At 47.0% G+C, this 21,385-nt stretch overlaps 1 protein-coding gene across 3 annotated transcripts in view; it reads left to right on the top strand.

The window, feature by feature from the left end:
- Positions 1-21,385, top strand: part of USP18 (ubiquitin specific peptidase 18) — a 29,951-nt gene that overhangs the window by 1,094 nt on the left and 7,472 nt on the right. For all 3 annotated transcript variants that reach the window (XM_073649471.1, XM_073649470.1, XM_073649468.1), the window contains exons 2-8: positions 7,045-7,191; positions 7,599-7,695; positions 10,352-10,497; positions 14,148-14,227; positions 14,597-14,743; positions 14,916-15,008; positions 15,169-15,336. In XM_073649471.1, the coding sequence (XP_073505572.1) occupies positions 7,045-7,191; positions 7,599-7,695; positions 10,352-10,497; positions 14,148-14,227; positions 14,597-14,743; positions 14,916-15,008; positions 15,169-15,336 (878 nt within the window). The remainder of the gene's footprint in view (positions 1-7,044; positions 7,192-7,598; positions 7,696-10,351; positions 10,498-14,147; positions 14,228-14,596; positions 14,744-14,915; positions 15,009-15,168; positions 15,337-21,385) is intronic.

Genomic DNA, 21,385 nt, shown 5'->3' with positions numbered 1-21,385 from the left:
TTCCATTGTCAATAGATACTTTTGTCTTGTGACGTCTCAGCCGGAGCTAATAACAGGTTACACACAAAAAAACTTTGACAAGAGGAAATTTTCACCAAAGTATAAAAATAAAAGTATCTATTTTTCTACTTGAAATATGCAGATCAATACATACACAGATAGACGGACACACAACCCAAGGACAGACGTCAGACGCCTCCGCCGCTCACACCGGTGTAACCTGCTCTCATCATTCAGGAACCCGACAGGAAAACACCTAAATATTTCTAGATGTACAAAGTCTATCAGACGGCAGAGAAGAATACTGATCACCATCACACCCATTATCTGCAGAAACAAGCTGGGGAATGCCACAGAAAAAATATATATATACTAGATGGTGGCCCGATTCTAACGCATCGGGTATTCTAGAATATGTATGCGGCCGACCGGGCGCAATCAGCAGAGCGGTGTTTAAATGTGGCGGCAAGATCGGTGATTGGTCGCGGCCGCTATTTAAATGTGGCGCCCAAATCAGTAATTGGTCGCGGGCAGCGGCCGCGACCAATCAGCAGAGCGGTATTTAACTTTAGCGCCAAGATCACTGATTGGTCGCGTGCGGAGAGCGCGACCAATCAGCGAATCGTATTAGTGAGGACCGGGGAGCGCCGCTGCCTGTGCGGCTACTTCCGCTGCGAGAACCCGGGACATGAGCGACTGCTCGCAGCAGAAGTATCCTGACCCGCAGCGCCGCTCCCCGGTCCTCCCTTCACACCCTAGCCGCATGGATGTCAGCGGCGCTGCCTGTGCGGATACTTCCGCTGCGAGAACCAGGGACATGAGCGGGCGCTCGCAGCAGAAGTATCCCGACCCGCAGCGCCGCTCCCCGGTCCTCCCTTCACACCCTAGCCGCATGGATGTCAGCGGCGCTGCCTGTGCGGATACTTCCACTGCGAGAAGCTGGGACATGAGCGGGCGCTCGCAGCAGAAGTATCCCGACCCGCAGCGCCGCTCCCCGGTCCTCCCTTCACACGCTAGCCGCTGATGTCCCCACAGTATCCGCATGGTGTTACAAAGGTCCGGACATTTGTGTTAAAAATCGCTGATTGGTCGCTGGCGCTGCCCGTGACCAATCACCGATTTGGGCGCCAAATTTAAATATCGGCCGCGACCAATCACCGATCTTGGCTCCACATTTAAACACCGCTGTGCTGATTGGTCGCCGACGCTGCCCGTGACCAATCACCGATTTGGGCGCCACATTTAAATAGCGTCCGCGACCAATCAGTACAGCGGTGTTTAAATGTGGAACCAAGATCGGTGATTGGTCGCGGCCGATATTTAAATTTGGCGCCCAAATCGGTGATTGGTCACGGGCAGCATGAGACGGGGCATTATCATGCATCAAAATGATCTTGCTGTGGAATGCACGTTTCTTCTTCTTGAACCATGGCAGGAAGTGCTGTTTGAGAAACTCCACATACATTATGGAGTTCATCTTTACCCCTTCAGGGATCCTTAAAGGGCCGACAATCTCTCTCCCCATGATTCCAGCCCAAAACATTACTCCACCTCCTTCTTGTTGGCGCTGTAGCCGTGTTTGCATGGGGTGTCCATCAACCAGCCATCCTCCACTCCATCCATCTGGACCATCGAGATCATTTCATGCATGATAATGCCCCGTCTCATGCTGCACATAACACATCTGCATCTCTGGCTGCTATGGGCATAAAAGGGGACAAACTTATGGTGTGGCCCCCATGCTCCCCTGACCTCAACCCCATTGAGAACCTCTGGAGCATCATCAAAAGGACTGTCTATGATGGTGAGAGGCAGTTCACATCTAAGCAACAGCTCTGGGAGGGTATTCTGTCCTCATGCAAAACAATTGAAGCAGAAACCATCCAAAACCTGACAAATTCAATGGACGAGAGAGTTCAGAAGCTCCTTTCCAACAAGGGGTCCTATGTGCAAATGTAACATCACCTAGAATAAAGTTTTGAGGTGAAAACTGTTTGATTTCAGTGTGTAATAACCTGCTAATGCTTAGAATTTCACAAATGACCATTTTTTTGTTCCGTATTAAAATGAAAAGGTTGAAAACTCTGCTGTGCATAATAATTTGGAACATGCATTTTGAGCGCAGTTTCAGTTTTTTATTTTTTTAATAATATCCTGTTATCATAGGCAGTTTGTACAAAAACCTTTCAATTGTACTCGAATAGTTATTTGACTGGAAAATTACAATGACTGCAATTCATGTAGGTAATTTGAGAAAATCTGAGAAAATATAATTTGCATAATAATTTGGAACACAGTGTAATTGTCTTATCCCGTCTGTCTTTCTGTCTGTCTGTCTGTCCTGGAAATCCCGCGTCACTCATTGGTCCGGCAGCGGCTAATCAGCGACGCGGGATTTCTGAAAAAAGATGGCGGCCGTTAGCGGCTCATCTCCCGGCCGGTAGCAGCGGAAGTAGCCGCACAGGCAGCGGCGCTCCCCGGTCCTCACCAATACGATTCGCTGATTGGTCGCGGTCTCCGGCCGCGACCAATCACTTTCTTGGCGCAAAAGTTAAACACCGCTGTGCTGATTGGTCGCGGACACTATTTAAATGTGGCGCCCAAATCTGTGATTGGTCGCAGGCAGCGCCCGCGACCAATCAGCGATTTTGGACACTAATGTCCGGTCCTTAGTAACACCATGCAGCTACTGTCGGGAGATCAGCGGCTAGGGTGTGAAGGGAGGACCGGGGAGCGGCGCTGCGGGTCGGGATACTTCTGCTGCGAGCAGCCGCTCAGCTCCCGGGTTCTCGCTGCGGAAGTAGCCGCACAGGCAGCGGCGCTCCCCGGTCCTCACCAATACGATTCTGCTCCCCGGTCCTCACCAATACGATTCGCTGATTGGTCGCGGTCTCCGGCCGCGACCAATCACTGATCTTGGCGCAAAAGTTAAACACCGCTCTGCTGATTAGTCACGGACACTGCCCGCGACCAATCACCGATTTGGGCGCCACATTTAAATAGCGGCCGCGACCAATCACCGATCTTGGCACCACATTTAAACACTGCTGTGCTGATTGGTCGCGGACTCTGCCCACGACCAATCAGTGATTTTGGCGCCAAATTTAAACAACACTCTGCTGATTGGTCACGCCCGCCAGCCGACCGCAACCAATCAGCGATTTTGGCGCCAAATTTAAACAACGGTCTGCTGATTGGTCGAGGCCGCCAGCCACAACCAATCAGCGAAATTGGCGCCAAATTTAAACAACGGTCTGCTGATTGGTCGAGGCCGCCAGCCGTGACCAATCAGCGAGATTGGCACCAAATTTCAACAACGCTCTGCTGATTGGTCGAGGCCGCCTGCCGCGACCAATCGGCGAGATTGGCGCTAAATTTAAACAACGCTATGCTGATTGGTCGCAGCCGCCGGCCGACCGCGACCAATCAGCGATTTTGGTGCCAAATTTAAACACCGCTCTGCTGATTGGTCGCTGCTGGCGGCCGCGACCAATCAGCGAGATTTGCGCCAGATTTAAACACCGCTCTGCTGATTGCCGGACGGGACCAATCAGTGATTTTGGCGCCAAATTTAAACACGCTCTCCAGTCCTCACTAACACGGATCGCTGATTGGTCGCGGCCGCCGCCCGCGACCAATCAGCGATTTTGGTGCCAAATTTAAACACCGCTTTGCTGATTGGTCGCGGTTGCCGGCCGCAACCAATCAGCGATTTTGGCGCCAAATTTAAACACCGCTCTGCTAATTGCGCCCGGTCGGCCACATACCTATTCTAGAATACCCGATGCGTGAGAATCGCGCCACCATCTAGTAGTAGTTATATTCTTGTACATAGTGGGCAGTATTATAATAGTTATATTCTTGTACATAGTGGGCAGTATTATAATAGTTATATTCTTGTACATAGGAGCAGTATTATAGTAGTTATATTCTTGTATATAGGGGGCAGTATTATAGTAGTTATATTCTTGTACATAGGAGCAGTATTATAGTAGTTATATTCCTGTACATAGGGGCAGTATTATAGTAGTTATATTCTTGTACATAGTGGGCAGTATTATAGTAGTTATATTCTTGTACATAGGGGACAGTATTATAGTAGTTATATTCTTGTACATAGGAGCAGTATTATAGTAGTTATATTCTTGTACATAGGGGCAGTATTATAGTAGTTATATTCTTGTACATAGGGAGCAGTATTATAGTAGTTATATTCTTGTACATAGGAGCAGTATTATAGTAGTTATATTCTTGTACATAGGGGGCAGTATTATAGTAGTTATATTCTTGTACATAGGGGGCAGTATTATAGTAGTTATATTCTTGTACATAGGGGGCAGTATTATAGTAGTTATATTCTTGTACATAAGGGCAGTATTATAGTAGTTATATTCTTGTACATAGGGAGCAGTATTATAGTAGTTATATTCTTGTACATAGGGGGCAGTATTAAAGGAGTTATATTCTTGTACATAGGGGCAGTATTATAGTAGTTATATTCTTGTACATAGGGGCAGTATTATAGTAGTTATATTCTTGTACATAGGGGCAGTATTATAGTAGTTATATTCTTGTACATAGGGGGCAGTATTATAGTAGTTATATTCTTGTACATAAGGGCAGTATTATAGTAGTTATATTCTTGTACATAGGGAGCAGTATTATAGTAGTTATATTCTTGTATATAGGAGCAGTATTATAGTAGTTATATTCTTGTACATAGGAGCAGTATTATAGTAGTTATATTCTTGTACATAGGGGCAGTATTATAGTAGTTATATTCTTGTATATAGGAGCAGTATTATAGTAGTTATATTCTTGTACATAGGGGCAGTATTATAGTAGTTATATTCTTGTACATAGGGGCAGTATTATAGTAGTTATATTCTTGTATATAGGAGCAGTATTATAGCAGTTATATTCTTGTACATAGGGGCAGTATTATAGTAGTTATATTCTTGTACATAGGGGGCAGTATTATAGTAGTTATATTCTTGTATATAGGAGCAGTATTATAGCAGTTATATTCTTGTACATAGGAGCAGTATTATAGTAGTTATATTCTTGTACATAGGGAGCAGTATTATAGTAGTTATATTCTTGTACATAGGGGCAGTATTATAGTAGTTATATTCTTGTACATAGGGAGCAGTATTATAGTAGTTATATTCTTGTACATAGGGGCAGTATTATAGTAGTTATATTCTTGTACATAGGGAGCAGTATTATAGTAGTTATATTCTTGTACATAGGGGCAGTATTATAGTAGTTATATTCTTGTACATAGGGGCAGTATTATAGTAGTTATATTCTTGTACATAGGGAGCAGTATTATAGTAGTTATATCCTTGTACATAGGGAGCAGTATTATAGTAGTTATATTCTTGTACATAGGGGCAGTATTATAGTAGTTATATTGTTGTACATAGGGAGCAGTATTATAGTAGTTATATTCTTGTACATAGGGGGCAGTATTATAGTAGTTATAGTCTTGTACATAGGAGCAGTATTATAGTAGTTATATTCTTGTACATAGGAGCAGTATTATAGTAGTTATATTCTTGTACATAGGGGCAGTATTATAGTAGTTATATTCTTGTACATAGGGGGCAGTATTATAGTAGTTATATTCTTGTACATAGGGAGCAGTATTATAGTAGTTATATTCTTGTACATAGGGAGCAGTATTATAGTAGTTATATTCCTGTACATAGGGGCAGTATTATAGTAGTTATATTCTTGTACATAGGGGGCAGTATTATAGTAGTTATATTCTTGTATATAGGGGGCAGTATTATAGTAGTTATATTCTTGTACATAGGAGCAGTATTATAGTAGTTATATTCTTGTACATAGGGGCAGTATTATAGTAGTTATATTCTTGTACATAGGAGCAGTATTATAGTAGTTATATTCTTGTACATAGGGGCAGTATTATAGTAGTTATATTCTTGTACATAGGAGCAGTATTATAGTAGTTATATTCTTGTACATAGGAGCAGTATTATAGTAGTTATATTCTTGTACATAGGGGCAGTATTATAGTAGTTATATTCTTGTACATAGGGAGCAGTATTATAGTAGTTATATTCTTGTACATAGGAGCAGTATTATAGTAGTTATATTCTTGCACATAGGGGCAGTATTATAGTAGTTATATTCTTGCACATAGGAGCAGTATTATAGTAGTTATATTCTTGTACATAGGAGCAGTATTATAGTAGTCATATTCTTGTACATAGGAGCAGTATTATAGTAGTTATATTCTTGTACATAGGGGCAGTATTATAGTAGTTATATTCTTGTACATAGGAGCAGTATTATAGTAGTTATATTCTTGTACATAGGAGCAGTATTATAGTAGTTATATTCTTGCACATAGGGGCAGTATTATAGTAGTTATATTCTTGCACATAGGAGCAGTATTATAGTAGTTATATTCTTGTACATAGGAGCAGTATTATAGTAGTCATATTCTTGTACATAGGAGCAGTATTATAGTAGTTATATTCTTGTACATAGGAGCAGTATTATAGTAGTTATATTCTTGTACATAGGAGCAGTATTATAGTAGTTATATTCTTGTACATAGGGGGCAGTATTATAGTAGTTATATTCTTGTACATAGGAGCAGTATTATAGTAGTTATATTCTTGTACATAGGGGCAGTATTATAGTAGTTATATTCTTGTACATAGGAGCAGTATTATAGTAGTTATATTCTTGTACATAGGAGCAGTATAATAGTAGTTATATTCTTGTACATAGGGGCAGTATTATAGTAGTTATATTCTTGTACATAGGGAGCAGTATTATAGTAGTTATATTCTTGTACATAGGAGCAGTATTATAGTAGTTATATTCTTGTACATAGGAGCAGTATTATAGTAGTTATATTCTTGTATATAGGAGCAGTATTATAGTAGTTATATTCTTGTACATAGGGGGCAGTATTATAGTAGTTATATTCTTGTACATAGGGAGCAGTATTATAGTATTTGTTCTTTGTATAATGGGGCCATCATGTGATGTGATATGTTGCAGGTTGCTCTTACAATGACTTTTGGGGCAGGATGTTCGATGACGGTTATGCAGATACACAGCTTCTGGACGGTGATGCTTCTCCTCAGGATGTACGTGCGGTTCAGCCCCTGAAGAGTTTGTCGTACTCCACTGGAAAATTTAGAAATGGTAAGTTTTATTCCAGTTGATGTTTTTGCTCTTTTTAGGTTTCTTTGATTTTGAATCATCTGATAATTTAACCTTTAGATTCCATTTTCCATTTTATCTTTACATTTAATGTTGATATACTAAATACAATGTATAATATTTTGCTGCCTTTGGTCTTTTCTTCACCTTCAGAGCTGCATTCACAATTTCTCCAGGTTTTCTCGGCTCAGACTTCTGACTTAGTAAAGGATTGGATGAATTGTGTTACCTAGGGTAGATGATATATTCTTTACATGCAGTGGAGCGGCCGGTGAAGTCTCCATCCTTCTAGGTCATGGTTGTACCTTGTGACAGTGAATATTAACACTTTTCCTTCTGCTGAATCTTCTCTTCTCTGCTTAACGTTGAGGTTGTTCTCTGTTCCTCAGGGGCGGTCGGACTCTGTAATGTCGGGGTGACGAGCTGCCTGAACCCGATGCTACAGACACTTTACATGTACAAGGAATTCACCGATTTACTCTGCCGGTAAGAAACAAGTTCTGACAATTCTGCAGCTGAAATCCCCCAGCATGCCCTGCTTGATCAGTGTCTGCACAGAGCGTGCTCACCTACATGTCACCTATATACCAGGCAGTGTATGCAGGAAAGTAAGTGCCCCCCTGCATTACAGGAGGATGATTTCTGGGGAGTGATGCTCGGGAATGTCGCCTCCGCTCGGATACATTCTTACACCCCCCATTATTCTAGCAATGAAGGGATCATTGTCCTGCGCCCCCAGATCCCTTCCCCAAACCGGAGGCGTAAGAACCGCGCTTACTACTGAATATACAGTATATACTTATAGACCGGGGTGATGAGAGAGCAGGAGACGAGCGGCAGCATCTTCTCCCAATATACTACTGTGCAAAAGTTTTAGGCAGGAGTGGAAAAAATACTGTAAAGTGAGAAACATCCGAAAATAGAAGTGAAAAATATAAATCCCATTAGTATCTGGTGACCGCCCGTCACCTCCATCATCAGTATCTGATGACCGCCCGTCACCTCCATCATCAGTATCTGGTGACCGCCTGTCACCTCCATCATCAGTATCTGATGACCGCCCGTCACCTCCATCATCAGTATCTGGTGACCGCCCGTCACCTCCATCATCAGTATCTGATGACCGCCCATCTCCTCCATCATCAGTATCTGATGATCGCCCGTCGCCTCCATCATTAGCATCTGGTGACTGCCCATCGCCTCCATCATCAGTATTTGGTGACCGCCCGTCGCCTCCATCATTAGTATCTGGTGACTGCCCATCGCCTCCATCATCAGTATCTGGTGACTGCCCATCGCCTCCATCATCAGTATTTGGTGACCGCCCGTCACCTCCATCATCAGTATCTGGTGACCGCCCGTCGCCTCCATCATTAGTATCTGGTGACCACCCGTCGCCTCCATCATCAGTATCTAGTGACACTCATGCACTGATACTTGGGGTACAGTATAACAGAGACACAGGGTACAGGATGATGACACTAACGCTCGGGTACAGGATGATGACACTGACACTTGAGGTACAGGATAATCACACTGACGCTCGGGGTACAGGATGATGACACTGACACTCGGGTGCAGGATAATGACACTGACGTTTGGGGTACAGGATGATGACACTGACGCTCGGGGTACAGGATGATGACACTGACGTTTGGGGTACAGGATGATGACACTGACGCTCGGAGTACAGGATGGTGACACTGACGCTTGTGGTACAGGATGATGACACTGACGCTCGGGGTACAGGATGATGACACTGACGCTCGGGGTACAGGATGATGACACTGACGCTCGGGGTACAGGATGATGACACTGACACTTGAGGTACAGGATGATGACACTGACGCTCGGGGTACAGGATGATCACACTGACACTCGGGGTACAGGATGATGACACTGACGCTTGGGGTACAGGATGATCATACTAACGTTTGGGGTACAGGATGATCACACTGACGCTCGGGGTGCAGGATGATGACACTGACGCTCGGGGTATAGGATGATGACACTGACGCTCGGGGTACAGGATGATGACACTGACGCTCGGGGTACAGGATGATCATACTAACGTTTGGGGTACAGGATGATCACACTGACGCTCGGGGTACAGGATGATGACACTGACGCTCGGGTACAGGATGATGACACTGACGCTCGGGGTACAGGATGATGACACTGACGCTCGGGTACAGGATGATGACACTGACGCTCGGGGTACAGGATGATGACACTGACGCTCGGGTACAGGATGATGACACTGACGCTCGGGGTACAGGATGATGACACTGACACTCGGGGTACAGGATGATGACACTGACGCTCGGGGTACAGGATGATGACACTGACGCTCGGGTACAGGATGGTGACACTGACGCTCGGGATACAGGATGGTGACACTGACGCTCGGGGTACAGGATGGTGACACTGACGCTCGGGGTACAGGATGGTGACACTGACGCTCGGGGTACAGGATAATGACACTGACGCTCGGGGTACAGGATGGTGACACTGACGCTCGGGGTACAGGATAATGACACTGACGCTCGGGGTACAGGATGGTGACACTGACGCTCGGGGTACAGGATGGTGACACTGACGCTCGGGGTACAGGATAATGACACTGACGCTCAGGGTACAGGATGGTGACACTGACGCTCGGGGTACAGGATGATGACACTGACGCTCGGGGTACAGGATGGTGACACTGACGCTCAGGGTACAGTATGGTGACACTGACGCTCGGGGTACAGGATGGTGACACTGACGCTCGGGGTACAGGATGGTGACACTGACGCTCGGGGTACAGGATAATGACACTGACGCTCAGGGTACAGGATGGTGACACTGACGCTCGGGGTACAGGATGATCACACTGACGCTCGGGGTACAGGATGATGACACTGACGCTCGGGGTACAGGATGGTGACACTGACGCTCGGGGTACAGGATGATCACACTGACGCTCGGGGTACAGGATGGTGACACTGACGCTCGGGGTACAGGATGGTGACACTGACGTTTGGGGTACAGGATGATGACACTTACGCTCGGAGTACAGGATGGTGACACTGACGCTCGGGGTACAGGATGGTGACACTGACGCTCGGGGTACAGGATGATGACACCATGTCTCCTGCAGGATCGGGGAGGCTGGTGACGATGTTCCTGCTGAGAGGAGGTTTCCCTACGAGCTTGTTGCTCTGTTTATGGACATGCAGGACAGCAGAGAGGACGCCGTGCCTCCGTACCGGCTCCTCCGATGTCTCCTGATGGCCAAACTGACCCGTGAGTGTTTTGGTAACATAGAAATTTAGAGAAAATTAATAGAAATAACAATTGGGTTGAACACTGAGATACACAGCAGTATAGAGGGGTCCCTGTGTTATAGGGGTACACAGCACTATAGAGGGATCCCTGTATATGGGGGTACAAAACACTATAGAGGGTTCCCTGTGTTATAGGGGTACACAGCACTATAGAGGGATCCCTGTATATGGGGGTACAAAACACTATAGAGGGTTCCCTGTGTTATAGGGGTACACAGCACTATAGAGGGATCCCTGTATATGGGGGTACAAAACACTATAGAGGGGTCCCTGTGTTATAGGGGTACACAGCACTATAGAGGGATCCCTGTATATGGGGGTACAAAACACTATAGAGGGTTCCCTGTGTTTTGGGGGTACACAGCAGTATAGAGGAGTCCCTGTGTTATGGGGGTACACAGCAGTATAGAGGAGTCCCTGTATTATGGGGGTACACAGCACTATAGAGGGGTCCCTGTATATGGGGGTACACAGCACTATAGAGGGTTCCCTGTGTTATAGGGGTACACAGCAGTATAGAGGGATCCCTGTATATGGGGGTACACAGCAATAGAGAGGGGTCCCTGTGTTATAGGGGTACACAGCAGTATAGAGGGATCCCTGTATATGGGGGTACACAGCACTAGAGAGGGGTCCCTGTGTTATAGGGGTACACAGCAGTATAGAGGGGTCCCTGTATTATTGGGGTACATAGCACTATAGAGGGGTCCCTGTATTATTGGGGTACACAGCACTATAGAGGGGTCCCTGTGTTATGGGGGTACACAGCACTATAGAGGGGTCCCTGTATTATTGGGGTACACAGCACTATAGAGGGATCTCTGTATATGGGGGTACACAGCAGTATAGAGGGGTCCCTGTATTATTGGGGTACACAGCAGTATAGAGGGGTCCCTGTATTATGGGGGTACACAGCAGTATAGAGGGACTCCTGTATTATAGGGGAACACAGCAGTATAGAGGGACCTCTGTATTATTGGGGTACACAGCAGTATAGAGGGGTCCCTGTATTATGGGGGTACACAGCAGTACAGAGGGACCTCAGTATTATTAGGATACACAGCAGTATAGAGGGACCCATGTATTATTGGGGTACACAGCAGTATACATAGGTCCATGTGTTATGGGGGTACACAGCAGTATAGAGGGGTCCTTGTATTATTGGGGTACACAGCACTATAGAGGGTTCCCTGTGTTTTGGGGGTACACAGCACTATAGGGGGGTCCCTGTGTTATGGGGGTACACAGCACTATAGAGGGGTCCCTGCGTTATGGGGGTACACAGCACTATAGAGGGGTCCCTGCGTTATGGGGGTACACAGCACTATAGAGGGGTCCCTGTGATATGGGGGTACACAGCAGTATAGAGGGACCGCTGTGTTATTGGGGTACACAGCACTATAGAGGGGTCCCTGTGTTATGGGAGTACACAGCAGTATAGAGGGGTCCCTGTGTTATGGGGGTACACAGCAGTATAGCGGGGTCCCTGTGTTATGGGGGTACACAGCAGTATAGAGGGGTCCCTGTGTAGTGGGGGTACACAGCACTATAGAGGGGTCCCTGTATTATTGGGATACACAGCAGTATAGAGGGGTCAGTGTGTTATGGGGGTACACAGCACTATAGAGGGGTCCCTGTGGTATGGGGGTACACAGCACTATAGAGGGGTCTCTGTATTATGGGGGTACACAGCACTATAGAGGGGTCCCTGTATTATGGGGGTATACAACAGTATAGAGGGACCCCTGTATTATTAGGATACACAGCAGTATAGAGAGGTCAGTGTGTTATGGGGGTACACAGCACTATAGAGGGGTCCCTGTATATGGGGGTACACAGCACTATAGAGGGGTCCCTGTATATCGGGGTACACAGCACTATAGAGGGGTCCCTGTATTATGGGGGTACACAGCACTATAGAGGGGTCCCTGTGTTATGGGGGTACACAGCACTATAGAGGGGTCCTTGTGTTATGGGGGTACACAGCACTATAGAGGGGTCCCTGTATATGGGGGTACACAGCACTATAGAGGGGTCCCTGTATATCGGGGTACACAACACTATAGAGGGGTCCCTGTATTATGGGGGTACACAGCACTATAGAGGGGTCCCTGTGTTATGGGGGTACACAGCACTATAGAGGGGTCCCTGTATATCGGGGTACACAACACTATAGAGTGGTCCCTGTATTATGGGGGTACACAGCACTATAGAGGGGTCCCTGTATTATTAGGATACACAGCAGTATAGAGAGGTCAGTGTGTTATGGGGGTACACAGTACTATAGAGGGGTCCCTGTATATGGGGGTACACAGCACTATAGAGGGGTCCCTGTATATCGGGGTACACAACACTATAGAGGGGTCCCTGTATTATGGTGGTACACAGCACTATAGAGGGGTCCCTGTGTTATGGGGGTACACTGCACTATAGAGGGGTCCCTGTGTTATGGGCGTACACAGCACTATAGAGGGGTCCCTGTATATGGGGGTACACAGCAGTATAGAGGGGTCCCTGTATTATAGGGGTACACAGCACTATAGAGGGGTCCCTGTGTTATGGGGTACACAGCACTATAGAGGGGTCCTTGTATATGGGGGTACACAGCAGTATAGAGGGGTCCCTGTATTATGGGGGTACTCAGCACTATAGAGGGGTCCCTGTATATGGGGGTACACAGCACAATAGATGGACCCCTGTATTATTGGGGTACACAGCACTATAGAGGGGTCCCTGTATCTGGGGGTACACAGCAGTATAGAGGGGTCCCTGTATTATAGGGGTACACTGCACTATAGAGGGGTCCCTGTGTTATGGGGTACACAGCACTATAGAGGGGTCCTTGTATATGGGGGTACACAGCAGTATAGAGAGGTCAGTGTGTTATGGGGGTACACAGCACTATAGAGGGATCCCTGTATATGGGGGTACACAGCACTATAGAGGGGTCCCTGTGTTATGGGGGTACACAGCAGTATAGAGGGGTCCCTGTATATGGTGGTACACAGCACTATAGGAGGGGCCCTGTATATGGGGGTACACAGCACTATAGGGGGCCCTGTATATGGGGGTACACAGCAGTATAGAGGGGTCCCTGTATTATGGGGGTACACTGCAGTATTGAGGGGTCCCTGTGTTTTGGGGGTACACAGCAGTATAGAGGGGTCCCTGTATTATGGGGTACACTGCAGTATAGAGGGGTCCCTGTGTTATGGGGGTACACAGCACTATAGAGGGGTCTCTGTATATGGGGGTACACAGCAGTATAGAGGGGTCCCTGTACTATGGGGGTACACAACACTATAGAGGGGTCCCTGTGTTATGGGGGTACACAGCACTATAGAGGGGTCCCTGTGTTATGGGTGTACACAGCACTATAGAGGGGTCCCTCTATATGGGGGTACACAGCAGTATAGAGGGGTCCCTGTGTTATGCGGGTACACAGCACTATAGAGGGGTCCCTGTGTTATGAGGGTACACAGCACTATAGAGGGGTCCCTGTGTTATGGGGGTACACAGCAGTATAGAGGGGTCCTTGTGTTATGGGGGTACTCAGCACTATAGAGGGGCACATTTTTTGGATTATACCCTGTGGTTTTGTCTCCTCAGTGTTCGCTGAGGTCGATGTCGCCGACGTCTTCTCCTCCTTCTGGAATCATCTTCTCCAGAACTTGCCGGATCGTCCCCTGGTAAGACCCTCAGTTTTGGGCTGTGGCTTTGTTATGGGGGTCTGTGGACAACATGAGACCCCCTGTATCATCAGCGTCGCCCCCCGAGATCTCCAGACGCCCCAGAACTGACGCACACTAGGCCTCATTTACCACAACAGTCTCTGTTGCCCGTAGAAACCAATCAGAGCGCAGCTTTCATTTTTAACACTGCTGTGGTGAAATGAAAGCTGCACTGCGATTGGTTGTTATTGGCAACAGAGACATTTGTGATGAATCTGACCCAAAGGGTGTAATTATTCCCCAATATTTCCAAATAATCAGATTCCCCCATGTCCCCGCGCCGTGTGACTCGATCTGTTCACTTCTGTCCTTTCCATGTTTGTCCAGGAGGAGGCGCTGCGCTCGCTGTTTACCATCTCGCTGGAGGAGCGTCTCACTTGCGATAGGTGCCACCGCCAAAGTTCCGCCCACCGCGACCTCCTGTGTCTCCCACTCCGAGTTTCTCACTCCAAATATCACAGAAAGTTGACTCTGGTGAGTGAGACGTAAAATCTGCGACGTTCTGGGGGGGGGGTTCGGAGTGGTCACCATTATGGAGCCGTTGCCAATAGCAACCTATAATAAGCTTTCTTGTTCGGTTGCTATAGCGACGGCTCCATTGTCTGAAAATGACGCCCTCCTCGTCTTTCTGTCCCCGTGTTGTCAGGAGCGAGCGCTCTGGAGACATTTCCGCCTGCAGGACTCGTATGAAGAAGAGAATTTCTGCCCCAAGTGTGGAAAGAACAGCCGAGCGAGTAAGGTAAGCGCAAATCCCCGGCCCCAGGGGTCCGCAGCCCTCAGGACATGCTGGGAGTTGTAGTCCTGGAGACGTTGGCTATTGAGGCCCCGTCCTCAGATATCGGACACATCTCAGTCACTGACAGCAGCGGGGGTCTGATTGATGTCTGGTTGTCCGGCAGGTCCGTCTCTTCCGCTCTCTGCCGCGCACGTTCACCGTCCAGCTGACGCGTCTCTGCAAGACCAGATCCCAGATCCAGAAGATCAACCGGACGGTCACCTTCCCCCCGGCACTGGATCTGATGGAGATCCTGGGACCCGAACATCTCCCCGAGGACGAGCAGCCAACGGTGAGGAGAGACGGCCATAGTACAGCCGGAGAGCGACACCAGTGTATCTAAGCTGAGCTGTATCTAATCCTGTGTGATACTGACCGCTGAGCTGTATCTAATCCTGCGTGATACTGACCGCTGAGCTGTATCTAATCCTGTGTGATACTGAACACTGAGCTGTATCTAATGCTGTGTGATACTGACCGCTGAGCTGTATCTAATCCTGCATGATACTGACTGCTGAGCTGTATCTGATCCTCTCCTGTGTGATACTGACTGCTGAGCTGTATCTGATCCTTTCCTGTGTGATACTGACTGCTGAGCCATGTATCTAATCCTCTCCTGTGTGATACTGTCTGCTGAGATGTGTATCTAATCCTCTCCTGTGTGATACTGTCTGCTGAGCCGTGTATCTAATCCTCTCCTGTGTGATACTGTCTGCTGAGCCGTGTATCTAATCCTATCCTCTGTGATACTGTCTGCTGAGCCGTGTATCTAATACTCTCCTTAGTGATACTGTCTGCTGAGATGTGTATCTAATCCTCTCCTGTGTGATACTGTTTGCTGAGGTGTGTATCTAATCCTCTCCTGTGTGATACTGTCTGCTGAGCCGTGTATCTAATCCTATCCTGTGTGATACTGTCTGCTGAGCCGTGTATCTAATCCTATCCTGTGTGATACTGTCTGCTGAGCCGTGTATCTAATCCTCTCCTGTGTGATACTGTCTGCTGAGCCGTGTATCTAATCCTATCCTGTGTGATACTGACTGCTGAGCCGTGTATCTAATCCTATCCTGTGTGATACTGTCTGCTGAGCCGTGTATCTAATCCTATCCTGTGTGATACCGTCTGCTGAGCTGTATCTAATCCTATCCTGTGTGATACTGTCTGCTGAGCCGTGTATCTAATCCTCTCCCGTGTGATACTGTCTGCTGAGCTGTGTATCTAATCCTCTCCTGTGTGATACTGTCTGCAGAGCTGTGTATCTAATCCTCTCCTGTGTGATACTGTCTGCAGAGCCGTGTATCTAATCCTCTCCTGTGTGATACTGTCTGCTGAGCCATGAATCTAATCCTCTCGTGAGATACTGTCTACTGAGATGTGTATCTAAACCCATCATGTGTGATACTGACTGCTGAGCCGTGTATCTAATCCCTTCCTGTGTGATACTGTCTGCTGAGCTGTGTATCTAATCCTTTCCTGTGTGATACTGTCTGCAGAGCCGTGTATCTAATCCTCTCCTGTGTGATACTGTCTGCTGAGCCGTGTATCTAATCCTCTCCCGTGTGATACTGTCTGCTGAGCTGTGTATCTAATCCTCTCCTGTGTGATACTGTCTGCAGAGCTGTGTATCTAATCCTCTCCTGTGTGATACTGTCTGCAGAGCCGTGTATCTAATCCTCTCCTGTGTGATACTGTCTGCTGAGCCATGAATCTAATCCTCTCGTGAGATACTGTCTGCTGAGATGTGTATCTAAACCCATCATGTGTGATACTGACTGCTGAGCCGTGTATCTAATCCCTTCCTGTGTGATACTGTCTGCTGAGCCGTGTATCTAATCCTCTCCTGTGTGATACTGTCTGCAGAGCCGTGTATCTAATCCTCTCCTGTGTGATACTATCTGCTGAGCCATGTATCTAATCCTCTCGTGTGATACTGTCTGCTGAGATGTGTATCTAAACCCATCATGTGTGATACTGACTGCTGAGCCGTGTATCTACTCCTCTCCTGTGTGATACTGTCTGCTGAGCCGTGTATCTAATCCTCTCCTGTGTGATACTGTCTGCTGAGCCGTGTATCTAATCCTCTCCTGTGTGGTACTGTCTGCTGAGATGTGTATCTAATCCTCTCCTGTGTGATACTGTCTGCTGAGCCGTGTATCTAATCCTCTCCTGTGTGATACTGACTGCTGAGATGTGTATCTAATCCTCTCCTGTGTGATACTGTCTGCTGAGCCGTGTATCTAATCCTCTCCTGTGTGGTACTGTCTGCTGAGATGTGTATCTAATCCTCTCCTGTGTGATACTGTCTGCTGAGCCGTGTATCTAATCCTCTCCTGTGTGATACTATCTGCTGAGCCATGTATCTAATCCTCTCGTGTGATACTGTCTGCTGAGATGTGTATCTAAACCCATCATGTGTGATACTGACTGCTGAGCCGTGTATCTACTCCTCTCCTGTGTGATACTGTCTGCTGAGCCGTGTATCTAACCCCATCATGTGTGATACTGTCTGCTGAGCCGTGTATCTAATCCTATCCTGTATGATACTGTCTGCGCTGTATCTAATCCTATCCTGTGTGATACTGTCTGCTGAGCCGTGTATCTAATCCTATCCTGTGTGATACTGTCTGCGCTGTACCTAATCCTCTCCTGTGTGATACTGTCTGCTGAGCTGTATCTAATCCCTTCCTGTGTGATACCGTCTGCTGAGCTGTGTATCTAATCCTCTCCTGTGTGATACTGTCTGCAGAGCCGTGTATCTAATCCTCTCCTGTGTGATACTGTCTGCTGACTGGTGTGTCTAATCCTCTCCTGTGTGATACTGTCCACTGAGCCATGTATCTAATCCTCTCCTGTGTGATACTGTCTGCTGAGCTGTATCTAATCCTATCCTGTGTGATACTGTCCACTGAGCCATGTATCTAATCCTCTCCTGTGTGATACTGTCTGCTGAGCTGTATCTAATCCTATCCTGTGTGATACTGTCTGCTGAGCTGTGTATCTAATCCTCTCCTGTGTGATACTGTCTGCTGAGCTGTGTATCTAATCCTATCCTGTGTGATACTGTCCACTGAGCCATGTATCTAATCCTCTCCTGTGTGATACTGTCTGCTGAGCTGTATCTAATCCTATCCTGTGTGATACTGTGTGCTGAGCTGTATCTAATCCCTTCCTGTGTGATACTGTCTGCAGAGCCGTGTATCTAATCCTCTCCTGTGTGATACTGTCTGCTGAGCCGTGTATCTAATCCTCTCCTGTGTGATACTGTCTGCTGAGCCGTGTATCTAATCCTCTCCTGTGTGATACTGTCTGCTGAGCCGTGTATCTAATCCTATCCTGTGTGATACTGTCTGCTGAGCTGTGTATCTAATCCTCTCCTGTGTGATACTGTCTGCTGAGCTGTGTATCTAATCCTCTCCTGTGTGATACTGTCTGCTGAGCCGTGTATCTAATCCTCTCCTGTGTGATACTGTCTGCTGAGCGATGTATCTAATCCTATCCTGTGTGATACTGTCTGCTGAGCCGTGTATCTAATCCTCTCCTGTGTGATACTGTCTGCTGAGCCGTGTATCTAATCCTCTCCTGTGTGATACTGTCTGCTGAGCCATGTATCTAATCCTCTCCTGTGTGATACTGTCTGCTGAGCCATGTATCTAATCCTATCCTGTGTGATACTGTCTGCTGAGCCGTGTATCTAATCCTCTCCTGTGTGATACTGTCTGCTGAGCCGTGTATCTAATCCTATCCTGTGTGATACTGTCTGCTGAGCCGTGTATCTAATCCTCTCCTGTGTGATACTGTCTGCTGAGCCATGTATCTAATTCTCTCCTGTGTGATACTGTCTGCTGACTGGTGTATCTAATCCTCTCCTGTGTGATACTGTCTGCTGAGCTGTGTATCTAATCCTCTCCTGTGTGATACTGTCTGCTGAGCCGTGTATCTAATCCTCTCCTGTGTGATACTGTCTGCTGAGCTGTGTATCTAATCCTCTCCTGTGTGATACTGTCTGCTGAGCCGTGTATCTAATCCTCTCCTGTGTGATACTGTCTGCTGAGCCGTGTATCTAATCCTATCCTGTGTGATACTGTCTGGTGAGCCGTGTATCTAATCCTCTCCTGTGTGATACTGTCTGCTGAGCTGTGTATCTAATCCTCTCCTGTGTGATACTGTCTGCTGAGCTGTGTATCTAATCCTCTCCTGTGTGATACTGTCTGCTGAGCGGTGTATCTAATCCTATCCTGTGTGATACTGTCTGCTGAGCCGTGTATCTAATCCTATCCTGTGTGATACTGTCTGCAGAGCCGTGTATCTAATCCTCTCCTGTGTGATACTGTCTGCTGAGTTGTGTATCTAATCCTCTCCTGTGTGATACTGTCTGCTGAGCCGTGTATATAATCCTCTCCTGTGTGATACTGTCTGCTGAGCTGTGTATCTAATCCTCTCCTGTGTGATACTGTCTGCTGAGCTGTGTATATAATCCTCTCCTGTGTGATACTGTCTGCTGAGCTGTGTATCTAATCCTCTCCTGTGTGATACTGTCTGGTGAGCCGTGTATCTAATCCTCTCCTGTGTGATACTGTCTGCTGAGCTGTGTATCTAATCCTCTCCTGTGTGATACTGTCTGCTGAGCTGTGTATCTAATCCTCTCCTGTGTGATACTGTCTGCTGAGCGGTGTATCTAATCCTATCCTGTGTGATACTGTCTGCTGAGCCGTGTATCTAATCCTATCCTGTGTGATACTGTCTGCAGAGCCGTGTATCTAATCCTCTCCTGTGTGATACTGTCTGCTGAGCCGTGTATCTAATCCTCTCCTGTGTGATACTGTCTGCTGAGCCGTGTATATAATCCTCTCCTGTGTGATACTGTCTGCTGAGCCGTGTATCTAATCCTCTCCTGTGTGATACTGTCTGCTGAGCTGTGTATCTAATCCTCTCCTGTGTGATACTGTCTGCTGAGCCGTGTATCTAATCCTCTCCTGTGTGATACTGTCTGCTGAGCCGTGTATCTAATCCTATCCTGTGTGATACTGTCTGCTGAGCTATGTATCTAATCCTATCCTGTGTGATACTGTCTGCTGAGCCGTGTATCTAATCCTATCCTGTGTGATACTGTCCGCTGAGACGCGTATCTAATCCTATCCTGTGTGATACTGTCTGCTGAACCGTGTATCTAATCCTCTCGTGTGATACTGTCTGCTGAGCCATGTATCTAATCCTCTCCTGTGTGATACTGTCTGCTGAGCCGTGTATCTAATCCTCTCCTGTGTGATACTGTCTGCTGAGCCGTGTATCTAATCCTATCCTGTGTGATACTGTCTGCTGAGCCGTGTATCTAATCCTCTCCTGTGTGATACTGTCTGCTGAGCCGTGTATCTAATCCTCTCCTGTGTGATACTGTCTGCTGAGCCGTGTATCTAATCCTCTCCTGTGTGATACTGTCTGCTGAGCTGTGTATCTAATACTCTCCTGTGTGATACTGACTGCTGAGCCGTGTATCTAATCCTATCCTGTGTGATACTGTCTGCTGAGCCGTGTATCTAATCCTCTCGTGTGATACTGTCTGCTGAGCCGTGTATCTAATCCTCTCCTGTGTGATACTGTCTGCTGAGCCGTGTATCTAATCCTATCCTGTGTGATACTGTCTGGTGAGCCGTGTATCTAATCCTCTCCTGTGTGATACTGTCTGCTGAGCTGTGTATCTAATCCTCTCCTGTGTGATACTGTCTGCTGAGCCGTGTATCTAATCCTCTCCTGTGTGATACTGTCTGCTGAGCCGTGTATCTAATCCTCTCCTGTGTGATACTGTCTGCTGAGCTGTGTATCTAATCCTCTCCTGTGTGATACTGTCTGCTGAGCCGTGTATCTAATCCTCTCCTGTGTGATACTGTCTGCTGAGCCATGTATCTAATCCTCTCCTGTGTGATACTGTCTGCTGAGCTATGTATCTAATCCTATCCTGTGTGATACTGTCTGCTGAGCCGTGTATCTAATCCTCTCCTGTGTGATACTGTCTGCTGAGCCGTGTATCTAATCCTCTCCTGTGTGATACTGTCAGCTGAGCCGTGTATCTAATCCTCTCCTGTGTGATACTGTCTGCTGAGCTATGTATCTAATCCTATCCTGTGTGATACTGTCTGCTGAGCCGTGTATCTAATCCTCTCCTGTGTGATACTGTCTGCTGAGCCGTGTATCTAATCCTATCCTGTGTGATACTGTCTGCTGAGCCGTGTATCTAATCCTATCCTGTGTGATACTGTCTGCTGAGCCGTGTATCTAATCCTATCCTGTGTGATACTGTCCGCTGAGACGCGTATCTAATCCTATCCTGTGTGATACTGTCTGCT

Source organism: Phyllobates terribilis, unplaced genomic scaffold (assembly GCF_046119375.1).
Source record: "Phyllobates terribilis strain yellow unplaced genomic scaffold, ASM4611937v1 Scaffold_10__3_contigs__length_209671492, whole genome shotgun sequence".
NCBI classification, from domain to species: Eukaryota; Metazoa; Chordata; class Amphibia; order Anura; family Dendrobatidae; genus Phyllobates; species Phyllobates terribilis.
The sequence above is the reverse complement of the archived record's forward strand: the minus strand, read 5'-3'. Positions and strand labels throughout refer to the sequence as shown.